General features: G+C 43.0%; 1 protein-coding gene and 1 pseudogene across 3 annotated transcripts in view; one reads left to right on the top strand and one right to left on the bottom strand.

The window, feature by feature from the left end:
* Nucleotides 1–1968: 1968 nt before the first annotated feature.
* On the top strand, nucleotides 1969–5302 carry LOC311129208 (nuclear receptor subfamily 1 group I member 2-like; annotated as a pseudogene). The gene is made up of 4 exons: nucleotides 1969–2026; nucleotides 4462–4576; nucleotides 4783–4888; nucleotides 5155–5302. The product of its transcript is annotated as a nuclear receptor subfamily 1 group I member 2-like (transcript).
* A 3195-nt stretch (nucleotides 5303–8497) lies between these two features.
* The window catches only part of LOC311129830 (glycogen synthase kinase-3 beta-like), a 43863-nt gene continuing 35131 nt past the window's right edge, over nucleotides 8498–17229 (bottom strand). Inside the window, exons 6-11 of one of the 2 annotated variants that reach the window (XM_084162295.1) lie at nucleotides 16190–16296; nucleotides 15930–16027; nucleotides 15596–15703; nucleotides 12129–12315; nucleotides 11751–11849; nucleotides 8498–11565 (exon numbers count right to left, since the gene is read on the bottom strand). In XM_084162295.1, coding sequence (XP_084018421.1) covers nucleotides 11498–11565; nucleotides 11751–11849; nucleotides 12129–12315; nucleotides 15596–15703; nucleotides 15930–16027; nucleotides 16190–16296 — 667 coding nt within the window. In that variant the 3' untranslated portion in view covers nucleotides 8498–11497. The remainder of the gene's footprint in view (nucleotides 11566–11750; nucleotides 11850–12128; nucleotides 12316–15595; nucleotides 15704–15929; nucleotides 16028–16189; nucleotides 16297–17229) is intronic. The other variant, XM_084162296.1, reaches the window with a different exon arrangement.

The raw sequence follows: 17229 nt of genomic DNA, 5'->3' as shown, positions 1-17229 counted from the left end.
ACAGCTGGGGGCTGAGGGGGGTCTGTAGCAAGCGGCAACAGTGAGAGACTTATTTCTGGAAAGGTGGATTTTTAGAAGTAGAAGCTCAAACTGTTTGGGCACAGACCTGGATAGTATGATAGAGCTCTGCAGGCTATCTCTTAAGTAGATTGCAACTCCACCCCCTTTGGCAGTTCTATCTAGACGGAAAATGTTATAGTTGGGGATGGACATTTCAGAATTTTTGGTGGCCTTCCTAAGCCAGGATTCAGACACTGGTAGAACATCAGGGTTGGCGGAGTGTGATAACGCAGTGAATAACTCAAACTTAGGAAGGAGACTTCTGATATTAACATGCAAGAAACCAAGGCTTTTACGGTTACAGAAGTCAACAAATGATAGCGCCTGGGGAGTAGGAGTGATACTGGGGGCTGCAGGGCCTGGGTTAGCCTCTACATCACCAGAGGAACAGAGGAGGACACTAGAATAAGGATACGGCTAAAGGCTTTAAGAACTGGTCTTCTAGTGCGTTGGGTACAGAGAATAAAGGGGGCAGATTTCCGGGCGTTGTAGAAAAGATTCAGGGCATTATGGTCATTAGACCGGTGGAAATGTGTCCTTTGGTCTGGAGTCCAAATTGGAGATTTTTGCTTCCAACCGCCATGTCTTTGTGAGACGCGGTGTTGGTGAACGGATGATCTCCGCATGTGTATTTCCCACCGTAAATCATGGAGGAGGAGGTGGTATGGTGTGGGGGTGCTTTGCTGGTGACACTGTCTGTGATTTATTTAGAATTCCAGGCTGTGTAAGGGCTATTTTACCAAGAAGGAGAGTGATGGAGTGCTGCATGAGATGACCTGGCCTCCACAATCCCCCGACCTCAACCAAATTGAGATGGTTTGGGATGAGTCGGACCGCAGAGTGAAGGAAAAGCAGCCAACAAGTGCTCAGCATATGTGGGAACTCCTTCAAGACTGTTGGAAAAGCATTCCAGGTGAAGCTGTTTGAGAGAATGCCAAGAGTGTACAAAGCTGTCATCAAGGCAAAGGGTGGGCATTTGAAGAATCTCAAATATAAAATATATTTTGATTTGTTTAACACTTGTTTGGTTACTACATGATTCCATATGTGTTATTTCATAGTTTTGATGTCTTTACTATTATTCTACAATGTAGAAAATAGTAAAAAATAAAGAAAAACCCTTGAATGAGTAGGTGTGTCCAAACCTTTGACTGGTACTGTATATGTGTATATCATTAGCCTGACTGGCCATCCCAAGCCACAGTTAACCAGCACAGGTAGTCATTGTTCCATGCAGACTAGTCTCAGAGCTCTAAGACTGGCGAAGCTACATGGAGACAGATCTTTACTCACCTGACTAGCAGCCTTATTGCTCTTGCTAATATATTGCTGTCACTAATAGGAGAAGCTAGTAATAAGAATATCATAAGGACATCAAACAGAGCCTTATGTTTTCGTTTCACTAAGCCCTAGGGTGACTTTAATGATCCCCTTCCCTTCCAACAGGCCATCTGTTTGTTTACGTCTCCATGGCTGCGTTTACACAGGCAGCCCAATTCTGATTTTTTTGCCCAATTATTGGCATAAGATCTGATTGGTCAAAAGACAAATTAGTGGCAAACGATCAGAATTGGGCTGCCTGTGTAAATGCAGCCCATCATGAGGTTATAGATAGAAGGCTCTGACGGGGACAGCAGCCTCCTGGTTACCGTTTCCATTGGCGACGGGCTGGAGGAGCAGCTAATAATAATGATACATTTAATTTGTATAGGGCTTTTCATTACAGAGTTATCTCAAAGCTCTACTGAGAAAAAAATAAGAAATTATGTACAATAAAAACAACATACATTTAGAATCAAGGCAGGTAAAATAGCAATAGTTGGCTAGGTGGAAAATTACGTTTTACATATTTGTTTTATGTGGGCATCAAAGGACAGAGAAATATCATACTTGACTCCTAGGTTGGAGATGAGAGGACAGGTGGATGGCCTGGCCGCTGATTTTAAGGCAGATGTTTCCAGCACTGGTGAACTGCTTGGGTGTCCCAATAAGCATAGCATCAGTTTTGCCACTGTTCAACTAGAGGAAGTTCCCTTTCATCCATGCCCTGATGTCCTCTAGGCAGCTGCTGAGTTTTGCTAGAGTTGGTGTCAAATCAAATCAAATCAAATGTTGCGCCGAATACAACAGGTGCAGACATTACAGTGAAATGCTTACTTACAGCCCTTAACCAACAGTGCATTTATTTTTAATAAAAAGTAGAATAAAACAACAAAAAAGTGTTGAGAAAAAAAGAGCAGAAGTAAAATAAAATAACAGTAGGGAGGCTATATATACAGGGGGGTACCGGTGCAGAGTCAATGTGTGGGGGCACCGGCTAGTTGAGGTAGTTGAAGTAATATGTACATGTGGGTAGAGTTAAAGTGACTATGCATAAATCATTAACAGAGTAGCAGCAGCGTAAAAATATGGGGTGGGGGGGCAGTGCAAATAGTCCGGGTAGCCATGATTAGCTGTTCAGGAGTTTTATGGCTTGGGGGTAGAAGCTGTTGAGAAGTATTTTGGACCTAGACTTGGCACTCCGGTACCGCTTGCCGTGCGGTTTGGTGTTAATGTTAACCTGGGTCTCGTCAGCGTAGCAGTTGTCGGCCTTACATTAAAGAACATAATTGGTTAAGGAAAACTGTGATAAATATAAAAGTATATCAGTTTCACTTAAGGACCAAAGGATTGACAGCCGTCCCATATAGATTGCAAAATAGTTGGGAAGAGATTTTTGACGTACCGATCCCATGGCATAGTGTTTATGAACTGACACGCAAAACGACACCGGATTCAAAAATTAGAATCTTCCAATTTAAATTATTATATAAAATTCTTGCTACCAATAGAATGTTATTTATATGGGGGATACAATCTTCCCAGCTCTGCAGATTTTGCTGTGAGGAGACAGAATCATTGGATCATTTGTTTTGGTTCTGTCCATTTGTAGCTTGTTTTTGGACACAGGTCCAGGAATGGCTAAAGGATTGCAATATTTACCTGGAGCTAACCTTGCAGATAGCATTACTGGGTGATCTGAAAAGTCATAGTCAATCGATCAATAATATAATAATACTTTTAGCAAAAATGTTTATTTTTAATTCACAATCTGTAGAAGCAATGAGAATAGAAAGGTTCAGAACTTTTGTAAAACATCACAGTACTGTTGAAATATATATGGCAAATAGAAATCCTATATGGATGGTGTTAAGAGATAGATGGGAGGTTGAAGGATGGGACTAATAACAAATAACAACAAATAATAACAAGATAACTAATAATGTATGCATACTGTGTCCATAATAAGTATATAGGTTGTATGTTGGGAGCTTTTGGGAAAGAGCACAGTTAGAAAGATATGGCATATAGAAGCAAACCGGATGGACATCATGAAAATGATCGGAGAGGTTGAGAGCAGAAGAAGTTCAGGAGCAAAAACAAATAAAATAGAATTATTGTAATATTGACTGTGTCCGTAAGGTGTAGATAGTAAGTATAGGCTGGAAGTAGAGGGCATTGTTGTTCACTAATTTACCCCAAGTAGGGAAAGGATGGCGGGGTTGAAAAGGAATAAAGGGGAGTATATATATAAATAACATGGGGGATTGGAAGTGATGCAGACAATTACATTGATGGAAGTTACAATCTATCTGCAATATTAAGCTGATCTACCCCCCCCCCCCCAAAAAAAAAACAAAAAAACAAAAAAACAAGTAGAGTCAAGGTAGATGTAATCAAGGTAGATGAACAGCCAACTTTCATTTCATCGTGTTGTCCCTGTTATTACTGGATGTTTCTGGTGTACCATGTAGCCTAGTGCTTGACTCAGGGGTTAATGGATGTGTTTGTATAAAACAGTGTTCCCTTTTATTTTTCCTCGATTCAATCCGTAGCCTGGAAGATCTGTGTTGTAGCATGGTTGAAATGTAAAAGTAATTTCCGATTAAACCGACGTAGCGTTTACCGTGAATGCAGTCTCTGCAAACGTGGAAACATTGACTTTAAATGTCAATCACACTATAGCGCAGATTGAATCTAGCCCATAGTGAGGGTTATTAGCTTGATGTAGTTTCTTTATCACATCACATGACTGAAGATCATCATTACCCTGTCTCTCGCATGTCCCTCTCTTTTACCCCATTCCCACACTTTCTCTTTCTTGTCTATTGTTTCCATTTTCTCCATCTCCTTACACACCCCATCCTCTCAATTTTCTGTACCGCTTCCCTCTGAACCTTCTTTCTCTTTCTTTCTCCCCCCTTTTCTCCACCCCCACCCTCCGTCTCCCCCTCTCTCCTCCCTCTCCCCTCTCTCACCCTCCTCACTCCCACCCCTTCGCAAATCTCCCTCTTACTCTCATCTCCCCTTCTCTCCCTCCCTCTCTTCCTCCATTCCCTCGTCCCCCTCTCTCTGTTGTAGCTGGGTTTCAGCTCCACCTGCTGGACCCTCTGATGCGGTTCCACTACACCCTGAGGAACATACAGCTGCAGGAGGCGGAGTGTTCTTATGTGGGCCATCGCCCTCTTCTCTCTAGGTAACATTAGGCCACACACACACACACACACTCATTACCATGCTCTGACTTTGCTTCGTTCTTCCTACTTTCAACACATTTAAGTAAATCCAAACTAGTGAAGAAAGACAGTGAAATTAGTTTAAATTATAAAGGACTTTCTGAGACAGTAGTAGTTTGCTCCCTAAATGCTTATGTGGTTGAAAATGCTGTGTCCTGATTGGCAGATCGTCCGGGTGTGATCGGTCACAATGTGATTGATGGACTGCAGGAGAAGCAGGCTATCATGCTGAAAGTCCACATCGACTCTAAGAGGCCCAAGCCTGAGAAACAGTGAGTCTCATTCTAAATATTGGATTTCATTGAGACATGAGACAGAGTCATGTGTCGTAAAACATGGCGTTGGATAATGTGCCTACCCACTGGGCACACATTGGTTGAATCAACGTTGTTCCCACTTATTTTCAATGAAATTATGTTGAACCAACATGGAATAGACGTTGAATTGACGTCTGAGACCAGTGGGTAGCAATGCTATGTCTTCATAGTGACCTCTTAGGCCCTATCTCCTTGTCTCTCCTGTCCTCCTGTCCCCCCAGCCTGCTGTACTCTAACATTCTGGCGTGTCTGATGGATATGAGGACTATGAATGAGGAGTATACCAAAGAGGTACTGCAGATTCTGGACATCCAGCCAGACAACTCATTCGACCCATTCATCCTGGAGGTGGTCAGCAAGGACCCCTGAGACAGACGCACACAGACAGGCATCAGCAGGGATGCCTAAATCGCTTTCAGACAGGTTTCAACAAGGACACCTAAATCACTTTGACAGCTAGCTAAATCCTCCATCCTCAGACAGATACAGGATGCCTACATAACTGTGACAGGGATCAACAGAGACATCTAAACCAAGGATCCAAAGATCTGTAAAACTGCCTATGTGGCAAGAATGAAGCTTTTATTTTATTCAAAATCTATGACTGTGTTTGTGAAAATGCCAGAAAAAAAGAGCTATGTGTTTTATATTTATTGTGTGCATGCTTGTGTTTTTTCTATTAGCGATCATTCAATTACCCGTATGCATATTGCCAATGCAAAACATTTGTCAGAGACTCAGTCTTGTTTTTAAAGCACAAATGCTAAATCCTCTTATACAAGGACAGCAGTACATGATGTGTATTCAAAGGGATTCATCTGTGCCCTACAGTTCCTATAGAATTTAAGGAGTGATTTAGTTTTCTGTGAAAAACACTAATTGGCTGCTGTAATCTCTTTCCTTAAATCTGGTCAAATCAAATCAAATTTTATTTGTCACATACACGTGTTTAGCAGATGTTATAGCGGGTGTAGCGAAATGCTTGTGCTTCTAGCTTCGACAGTGCAGTAATATCTAACAAGTAATATCTAACAATTTCACAACATATACCCAATACACACAAAACTAGTAAGGAATGGGATTTAAGAATATATACATATATGGACAAGCAATAACAGAGCGGCATGGACTAAGATACAGTAGAATATTATAGAATAGAATGCAGTATATACATATGAGATGAGTAATGCAAGATATGTAAACATTATTAAAGTGACTAGTGTTCCATTTCTTAAAGTGGCCAGTGATTTCAATAGGCAGCAGCAGCCTCTAATGTGCTTGTGATGGCCTAGTTGGGACAAAGTCAAGTGCCTCCTTAAAGCTGAGATCTGCAATAGGCGAAACTGGCCAGTGGCACTGTTGTTTTTGTTTTGAGGAAATGAGCATCCAGCATCATTAAAAAAAACATTGTTGTTTGAAGTAATGTCTTTGTTGTTGTAATATTGCAAAATGGACGTGGCAGTTTCACCACTGTGGATTCCAGCTTTAAGTGTGAGATAAAATTATCAGTCTAGTCCAGGGGTAGGCAGACACTTCATGTTTTTGATTTAACCAACCTGGAAGACCAGGTGTGTTGAATTTAGTCAATCACCAAACTGATCAATGAGTTCAGTTGGTCTGGTGTGGTGCCTAGTTGGGACAAAGTCCTGCAGTACCTGCGGCATCCCAGGAACCGGGTTGCCTACCCCTGATCTAGTCCATATCAATTTACCCTCATTGCAGGTGTGTGTGTGAAAATAACAATTAGAATCAAAGTGTGATACATAATCTTATGTTTTGAAGAATGTTACAAATGCAGGTACATGAATCGCATCTCTGCATGTCTGGCAGACATATCAGTGTGGATGTCGGATCACCACCTCAAGCTGAACCTCAGCAAGACGGAGCTGCTCTTCCTCCCGGGGAAGGACTGCCCGCTCCATGATCTCGCCATCACGGTTGACAACTCCCTTGTGTCCTCCTCCCAGAGTGCAAAGAACCTTGGCGTGACCCTGGACAACACCCTGTCGTTCTCCGCTAACATCAAAGCGGTGACCCGATCCTGCAGGTTCATGCTCTACAACATTCGCAGAGTACGACCCTACCTTACACAGAAAGCGGCACAGGTCCTAATCCAGGCACTTGTCATCTCCCGTCTGGATTACTGCAACTCGCTGTTGGCTGGGCTCCCTGCCTGTGCCATTAAACCCCTACAACTTATCCAGAACGCCGCAGCCCGTCTGGTGTTCGACCTTCCCAAGTTCTCTCATGTCACCCCGCTCCACCGCACACTCAACTGGCTTCCAGTTGAGGCTCGCATCTACTACAAGACCATGGTGCTTGCCTACGGAGCTGTGAGGGGAACGGCATCTCCTTACCTTCAGGCTCTGATCAGACCCTACACCCAAACGAGGGCACTACGTTCATCCACCTCTGGCCTGCTAGCTCTCCTACCTCTACGAAAGCACAGTTCCTGCTCAGCCCAGTCAAAGCTATTTGCTGCTCTGGCACCCCAATGGTGGAACAAGCTCCCCCACGACGCCAGGACAGCGGAGTCATTGACCACCTTCCGGAGACACTTGAAACCCTACCTCTTTAAGGAATACCTGGAATAGTATAAAGTAATCCTTATACCCCCCCCCCCTCCCTCATAAAAAATGGGTTGTCCCACTGGCTATCATAAGTTCAATGCACCAATTTGTAAGTCGCTCTGGATAATAGCGTCTGCTAAATTATGTAAATGTATTCTGAAGGTTGGGTTGTGTTTTCTTGACATGAACAGTATATGCACATGTGTTTGGCTTTGTGAGTGTTGGGTCATGGTCATAAATGTTTATCTTTCTGTGTGGTGTAATACTAGCAGACACACAGGGCTGGAGTTACACTCATGGCCAGCACTCGCCACCTTTGAACTCTGCCTTGTGACCAGCACTGCCTACCAATGACCTCCGGTGTACAATTCCTCAGGCTGTCCTTCTATTAGTGTATGGCCACACAGATTTTACTTGTCTGAAATGTACAGATTGAGACAATTTTTCAATGGAAGTCATCCGTTAGTGGATGATGGACAACCCAGATGATTATCTGTCAAAAATAACACAAGATGTCCGGAAAACAGTTGAGATGTGTACAACTTTGGACTGACAAAAATGCATTTGCGTTTTAATGTCTTTGAGGCCTTAGCTTGTTTCCAACAAGAGCGTAAGGCTATCAGAAAGCTGTTGTATGTAAAACGAATATTTGTGACTAAAAATGAATTCTATATTTAAATTGTTATATTAGCCTGAAGTGCTCTCTTGTATCTAACCCTCAAATAAACAGGAAGTTTGACTATAACAGAAGTGTAGAATGTGTGGCTGGATGAAGTGGATGGACAGTGCCCTCATGTGGTCAGTTGGTCATCATAGCCTGCTGTTCTACTGAACATACTTGGTTCTACACCAGACATCACAACAGGGCATTGCCACTGGATCAAACAGCAGAGGCTACCTGGAGTAAGGGTTAAACGGGGTAGCCACCATTTGCAATGACACACACACAGAGCGAGAGAGAACAAACAGACAGAGGCAAATACTAATTCATTTCCAGGCTATCCTACTCTTTATTTAATGCAAATGACAGTACCAGGGAACTATTCCTCAGGGCACGCAGGGGAAGTATTTACAGGGGTGCACATTTAGCATACCATCACAGAATAAAAACAAACATTTCAAAATGAAATAAAAATGTCAGTCACAGAGGCATTCAAGTAGTAGTAGTATTGTTATACAGGTTTTTTTGTTGTCTTTTCTTATTTTTTCTTTAAACCCAGATAGCATATTCTTCTGCCACGAGAGTGTGCGCGATGCCATAGTCGTTATATTATAGTTCACTACCCTTGCTTGTCATTTTTTTGGGTAACTGAAACGGTTTTGGTGTGATTTGACATGGTTCACTCTGGTTGAACTGGCGTTGGGGGAGAGTGGTCACAGGCCTGGTGATGGGATAGATAGCAAAACGTCGATGAACGCAAATATTACAGCAAGCGGGAAGGGTGTGAGGCATGACAAACCCCTTGGGTGATACTGAATATCCCTCAGACCACGGAGGGAGGGAGGGAGGTAAAGAGAAGGGGTGTAGAGAATGAGACAGAGAGAGACAATGTACTGCATTTCCTCTGAGAATGGCTTGTCACAACATCAATATCATCAATTGGCTTAATGGCTTTGATACCAGAAGCAACATTGACTGAATACATACTGTACTCTAATGTATATGACACTGTTGACCTAAAAGGCCATCCTCATACTTAAACCCTGGATACAGCGCGCGTGTGTAAAATCTTTGTGCATCCTAGTGAAATCATAAAAAACATTGATTGAAATCAAGCACAACCTTTACTTCAAATCAGGTCAATAATCTCGAACAATATATGTATGTTTTAAAAACAGATGTCATAACCTTTACATGGGGAAAAAAAGTGGATGAAGATGACGTGTTGACACCAAGGAGAATGTGTACATACAGAGAAAGAAAAAGGCTAACGTTGATCTAACATTGGTACAACTCTGGACTGAAACGGAGATCTGAGAGGGGGGCAGCAAGTCATTCAACAGCATCTAAGAGGGATGCAAGGTTATGTTGTGGAAAGGGGTAGGAGGTGAGGGGGCAAGGCGAAGGCACTCCAAACTATAGATACACTATACATGACTAGTTATTGTTACAATAATACACTTGTTATCTACTGTACAAGTAAAGGTTGAACTATATGGCTGGATAAAGCATCATCATCATCATCCAACATATTGCCCTGATTATTTCTTATTTTCATTTCATTTATTTTCTCCCCTCATATCTTTGTCTTTGCTCATAAACAGTACATGGGTCTGCATATATACACATACCACGATCACAACATAAAAAACAACATACACAAGTCAGGATTTGCTGAGGAGCATATGAACTGTATATATACACATTCTGTAGTTGTGTTGTCATATTGAACCTGTGTGAATATGTCTGGGTAAGTAAGACGCTGGACTCTGAGAGCCTGTACCAGAGAGGCGGTTGTGTGGTCCAGGTGGAGAGAGATACAGAGAAAGAGAAGAACGCTAGACTAACGTTAAATTAATGTTGGACCAACATTAGATGAACATTTGACAAACACTGAGTCAGTGGTCGCAATAAGAGAGAGCCAGGAGTGACAGAGGCCTAGATTCCTGGCAGAGGCCTAGATAAGAACACTTCTTGCAATCTAGACAGAAACCATGTCTGAATTCCAAATCAAGTGCCTAGGGGGTAGAAGCTAGCGATTGATTTGGAATTTGGCACGAGTTCAAGAAAAAGTATGCATGACTTTGAAATGTCTTCATCTAAAGACAGAAAGCAGGTGTGGGGGAGACATCCCCTAGAAACTGACAGCACTACTACACAGTGACATGATCAATGGAGAGAGAGTTAAGGAATAAAACAATATGTAGTCCTGTCTACAGCCTTAACATACAAATAATGACACACAGGGAAATAGGGAAGTTACTGCTGAAAAAAAAGCTTTTCCAGCAAAAGAGATCACATCACCTTGCCTCTTCATATGTCTTTAGGCAGCAGCAAATATTGCCCCTGCTCTGTGAGCCAACAACTAACCGTTATGGATTCTGAACCATTGAAGTTTCATATACATATATCTATATATATATTTTGTACATAATGCAACGTAATATATAAACTGTGTATGTATATATATATATAAATAATACAAGCACACAGAACCAGAGACATGTCACATATATCTCACATGTCAATCTAAATGATCCCGCCCACCCCGAGCCCAGGGAATATAAAACAAAAATAAAAACAGAATAGAACTGTTTGCTAACCGTTTAAAAACAACCCCGAGCAAACCTCTGACATCATCAAAAACCTCCCTTCTGATTGGACTATCTGTGTCCACATATATCAGGACCTTCATGCATGGGATGTTTGTAAGAATGTTAAGTGTGTGTGTGTGCCTTATGCCTAATTAGCAGAAGTGTGGAGGTCAATGCATGGGTAAAAGGTGAAAGGTCACTCTAGGCACTCCTAACCTTACTCAGGCCATGCACTACAGGAGGAGGAGCCAGGGTAGCCATCCCAACCAGGGGGTCAGAGGTAAGGGGTCAGAGGGGAAGTGATGAGGGGTGGGGTGTGGAGAGGGCATGAGGAAGGGACTGATCCCTCGTGAATGTGTGTGTAGGAGGGGGGGGGGGGCTTCATTGTGGACAGAGAAGAGGAGGTGGTTGTGGGGTCAGCTAATTACTTTGATACATAGAATTGTCCTCATGGAAACATTAGCAGGCTAGAATTGTGTATATAGGGCACGTTTATATATGAATACTCTTATATTTCATCAGCCTCCCCCTGCCCCCCACCACTCCTTCCTTCTAACAGACAATAAAGACATCCTCAGTGGAGTAGGTTGCAGAAATCAAACACCTAGATGGGTGACTTGGAGTTGTTGTTGTAGTTGTCATCCGTTTTAAACCCTGCCATGTCATCATGCCTCCACTGGCATCACCCCTGGCTGGGGCGATGGGGAAGGTGGTGGTTGGGGGGTTCAGAGAGGGGGGTTCAGGAGGTGGAGTTGGAGGCCGAGGCCGAGGCAGTAATGGTGGGGCTGCGATCTGTGCTGTTACCATCTGGAGAAGAGAACAGGAGAAGAGAGACATTGTTCACTAATTTACACATCCATTCATATGTTTATCAATGAGTAAACAGGTGTTTTAATAAGACATTTTCCTGAGAGAGAGCGAGAGAGACAAGAGAGAGAGAAAATAAACGGAAGATGGAGAGGGATGGAGGAATGATGACGTGTGGGTCTGACCTGTGGAGGCAGAGGCGTTGGTTGGAGTGGAGGTGGCGGCCTGAGTGCGGTAGTGGGCAGGGATTAGGATGTTGGCCAGCGAGGGATTACTGGACAGCTCTGTGAGAGAGACAGGATACACCAGATTACAGCAGATTACACACACCACAGGTAAACACATCAAAACACACCTCAAGCACAGGTGACACACACAGATTACAGCAAGTAGCTTTAATACAGAGACTGACAGAGAGAGACCACATCATTATGCATAAAGGAGAAGTAACTATGTCTTTCAGTCAATTCAAACACTAAAACAAGTCTCTCTGTACTACCGATGAAACTGGGATGAAAGAGGCAAAAAGACAGACTGACAGACAGACAGACAGAGTGCAGTACCCTGGGTGGTGAAGTTGAAGAGGGAGGGTTTTTCCCGACCGTTGGGCAGCTTGACATTGGGGTCCCTCAGCTCGTCGAAGAAGGAGTGTGCACACGCCTCCAGGGGGGTGAAGCGCGAGGTGGGCGTGTACTCCAGCAGCCGAGAGCACAGGGCAATGGCCTCCGGGGGCGTACGTGGCCGGAATACCTAGCAACCAATCACACGCAAGGACAAGAGTCAAGGAGCCAATCACAAAGACAAGACTGGAATCAGTTAACCAATCAATTTAAAACTAGTATCATGCACACAAAGATGTATGTTGTCATGATAGCAGGTGTGAGAGGGGTGTAAAGCCTATGGATTTCGGTTATTCATTTATCAGTGTCTGCTTATTGATATGAAATGGAAAGATAATGTAATTACTACTTCCTATGTTACATATATTACCTAACTTAACTGACTGAGGTCATCAGAAAGGTGAGGGTGGTACACATAAATATAGTATAAACTTAACTATTGGGGTTATTATGCTTGGATAAATTATATAAAAATAGTTTGTCCAAAAATTGTCCTTTGTATTTGTCCAGTTCAAGTGTAAAGGGCCCAGCCCTTCAGCAGCAGGGTAGGAGACTCTAGATCAGCACAGAGACTGGGTGGCTAGGGGGAATACAGTACTAGAGAACAACCACAAAGTGAAGTCTGGGGAGCCGCCACGAGGACCTGCTCTACAACACTGCCTGCTTATTATAGAAAAAAGGGGTTATCCAATGCTGGAGCAGTGGGCAGGGCCTTGGGCCCTGTTCAAATAATGTGACAATGTCCACTTTCCTATCTCCCTTCCTTGAGGTTATCACTGACATGACCAGGGCCCGTTTTCCCGATAGCAATGGAACTTAGGCCTACGAGTATTTTAATGATCCATCTTTCCTACAACGGACAAAGATGTAACATGCGTTTCCCAAAACACCACGCAGAGAGAACGGTCGCTAAGTGCATTGCTGGAGCATGTGTCGATACTGTAGGATCGAAAGAAAGGGAGCGCTGCTCTCGGATCAGCTTTCTCCATTCAAATCATTCCTTAACATTATAATTATTTCACAATACTGACGACAATTCAGTCCCTAGAGAGATATTACCACCTACGGCTGCAAATTGAAGACAGCTTATTCTAATGCTAACCCAATAAAAATGCACCAAATCGGCACATCATTGCGCACCTTAGGCTACATATCATGAAATATATTAAGACAAATTACAGACAGTAGCTTACAAGTAGCAATCAATTGATTGAGCATTAAATGTACTGTATTTCAATATGATTGAAATAGGCCTATAGCCTACTGTTTATATTTTAATGCAGTCATCTCAGTTTTAATTTCTTTTTATACAGTTGAAGTCGGAAGTTTACATACACCTTAGCCAAATACATTAAAACTCAGTTTTTCACAATTCCTGACATTTAATCCTAGTAAAAATGCCCCGTCTTAGGTCAGTTAGGATCACCACTTTATTTTAAGAATGTGAAATGTCAGAATAATAGTAGAGAGAATGATCTATTTCAGCTTTTATTTCTTTCATCACATTCCCAGTGGGTCAGAAGTTTACATACACTCAATTAGTATTTGGTAGCATTGCCTTTAAATTGTTTAACTTGGGTCAAACGTTTCGGGTAGCCTTCCACAAGCTTCCCACAATAAATTGGGTGAATTTTGGCCCATTCCTCCTGACAGAGCTGGTGTAACTGAGTCAGGTTTGTAGGCCTCCTTGCTGGCACACACTTTTTCAGTTCTGCCCACACATTTTCTATAGGATTGAGGTCAGGGCTTTGTGATGGCCACTCCAATACCTTGACTTTGTTGTCCTTAAGCCATGTTGCCACAACTTTGGAAGTATGCTTGGGGTCATTGTCCATTTGGAAGACCCATTTGCGACCAAGCTTTAACTTCCTGACTGATGTCTTGAGATGTTGCTTCAAAGTATCCACATAATTTTCCTTCCTCATGATGCCATCTATTTTGTGAAGTGCACCAGTCCCTCCTGCAGCAAAGCACCCCCACAGCAGTATGAAAAAAAAAAAAGATGTATGCACTAACTGTAAGTCACTCTGGATAAGAGCGTCTGCTAAATGATGATTCTTATGGCGATTTTGGAGAAGTGGCTTCATCCTTGCTGAGCAGCCTTTCAGGTTATGTTGATATAGGACTCGTTTTACTGTGGATATAGATACTTTGTACCTGTTTCCTCCAGCATCTTCACAAGGTCCTTTGCTGTTGTTCTGGGATTGATTTGCAGTATGTTCATCTCTAGGAGACAGAACGCGTCTCCTTCCTGAGCGGTATGATGGCTGCGTGGTCCCATGGTGTTTATACTTGCGTACTATTGTTTGTACAGATGAACGTGGTACCTTCAGGCGTTTGGAAATTGCTCCCAAGGATGAACCAGACTTGTGGAGGTCTTATTTCTTTTGATTTTCCCATGATGTCAAGCAAAGAGGCACTGAGTTTGAAGGTAGGCCTTGAAATACATCCACAGGTACACCTCCAATTGACTCAAATGATGTCAATTATTTTCTGGAATTTTCCAAGCTGTTTGAAGGCACAGTCAACTTCTGATCCACTGGAATTGTGATACAGTGAATTATAAGTGAAATAATCTGTCTGTAAACAATTGTTGGAAAAATTACTTGTGTCATGCACAAAGTAGATGTCCTTACCGACTTGCCAAAACTATAGTTTGTTAACAAGAAATGTGTGGAGTGGTTGAAAAACGTGTTTTAATGACTCCAACCTAAGTGTATGTAAACTTCCGACTTCAACTGTACGTTGCTTGTTTGTATCAATTGCAAAGACATTGGACAACTTCGTACTTGTAATCAACTTTGTTCTGAAGTTATCGGCGGTCATAGAGAGACGATAAACCATGTGATTCTACATTTAGTGAAGATCTTCTGTATATAAAGTGACATGGGAGGGGGAAAAAAGCATCTAACAACGCACTTAGCTGTTCTACGAGTGGTCTGAGGCAGGCGTTAGATTACGAGCGTTTTCAAGAGCAATGTTAATAACGATGGTTTTGGGAAACGGCTCTGAGATTTAACCATGATTCTACGAAGGTTCTAACGATGAAATTAGCCTTAAGATGCTTTTGGGAAACCAGGCCCTGATGACTTCTTCATGTGCCCTTGCAGATTAGAAAGAACCTGATGGCTGTAAGCAATATGGTAGAAACCCCAGCTAGCCTACCAGTAGGCTAGTGGGGCTAGATGGAGCTGTTACCATATTGCTTACACCTATCAAATCCTTACAGATCTAGGTGGGGCCCATCATGAAGTTCCTTGGTGAAAGGGGCTAGGTGTTGATTTTCATAATTGGGCGATACAGATCAAATGGGATGGCAGAGATGAATGCCTGGCAGGCTGGCGAGGTGAGCACAGAAAGATGATACTAGGGGAGGGGTGGATTGTGGAGTAGTAAAAGAGTTCCTGTACCTGTTGACTCACCTTTGTCCATGCGTGTGCCTTAATCTGGGGGAACTTGAACTCAGTGTAGTTGGGGTTCATCTCTCGGATCTGCTCTCGTGTAGGGGTCCCCAGAACCTACAGCACAGAGACAGGAGAGGAAAAGAGGGTGAGGGGGAGACGGGAGGAAGAGACAAGGGAGGGAGAGAAGATGACAGACAGAGGATAGAGCATGAGCCGTGAAGAGAGGAACAATTGAGAACAACCAAGAGAGAGAGAGAGGGAGGGAGAGAGACAACTTTCATCTGATGAAATAGAGAGAATTGGGTGGCAGACACTAGAACTGACAGGCAGGTATCAGTACCTTGATGATCTCCACCAGCTGATCCACTCCACTGTCGCCGGGGAAGATTGGTTGCCCTAGCAACAGCTCTGCTAGCACACAACCAGCTGACCACACATCTGTAGAGGGGGCGGAGCAAAAACAGGAAGATGTCGTGATTAGTATACCTGCTCTAGAGGTGTAATTTGACTTTAAACAGGGTTAACATTTAGCAGTTAGCCTATCCATGCTAGGGTGTATATGAATTTAAATGGGGGTTTAGCAGTTAGCTGTTAGCCTACCTATGCTGGAGGTGTAGTCGGTGGCACCAAATATAAGCTCGGGGGCTCTGTAGTAGCGAGAGCAGATGTAGGACACGTTGGGCTCTCCGCGTACCAGTTGCTTAGCACTGGAGACACAACATCAGCACAACACACTGTCAGTCACACACAATTCATCATCGTCATCACCATAGTCATCACCATGTTCACCGTCCTCGTCATCATTCACATCATCATCAATATCCTCACCATCTTCACTGTCCTCGTCAATATCATCACCATGTTCACCGTCCTCGTCATCAGTCATATAATCATCAATATCATCACCATGTTCACCGTCCTCGTCATCAGTCATATCATCAATATCATCACCATCTTCACTGTCCTCGAAACAATATCATCACCATGTCCACCGTCCTCGTCATCATTCATATAATCATCAATATCATCACCATGTTCACCGTCCTCGTCATCATTCATATCATCACCATCTTCACCGTCCTCGTCATCAGTCATATCATCATCAATATCATCACCATCTTCACTGTCCTCGTCAATATCATCACCATTTTCACCGTCCTCGTCATCATTCATATCATCATCAATATCATCACCATGTTCACCGTCCTCGTCATCATTCATATCATCACCATGTTCACCGTCCTCGTCATCAGTCATATCATCATCAATATCATCACCATCTTCACTGTCCTCGTCAATATTATCACCATGTTCACCGTCCTCGTCATCATTCATATCATCATCAATATCATCACCATGTTCACCGTCCTCGTCATCATTCATATCATCACCATCTTCACCGTCCTCGTCATATCATCATCAATATCATCACCATCTTCACTGTCCTCGTCAATATTATCACCATGTTCACCGTCCTCGTCATCAGTCATATCATCATCAATATCATCACCATGTTCACCGTCCTCGTCATCATTCATATCATCACCATCTTCACCGTCCTCGTCATCAGTCATATCATCATCAATATCATCACCATGTTCACCGTCCTCTTCATCATTCATATCATCATCCCCATGTTC

This window comes from Coregonus lavaretus (assembly GCF_964263955.1).
Source record: "Coregonus lavaretus genome assembly, chromosome: 5".
Taxonomy (NCBI): domain Eukaryota; kingdom Metazoa; phylum Chordata; class Actinopteri; order Salmoniformes; family Salmonidae; genus Coregonus; species Coregonus lavaretus.
This window is presented reverse-complemented; position numbering and strand designations above follow the sequence as displayed.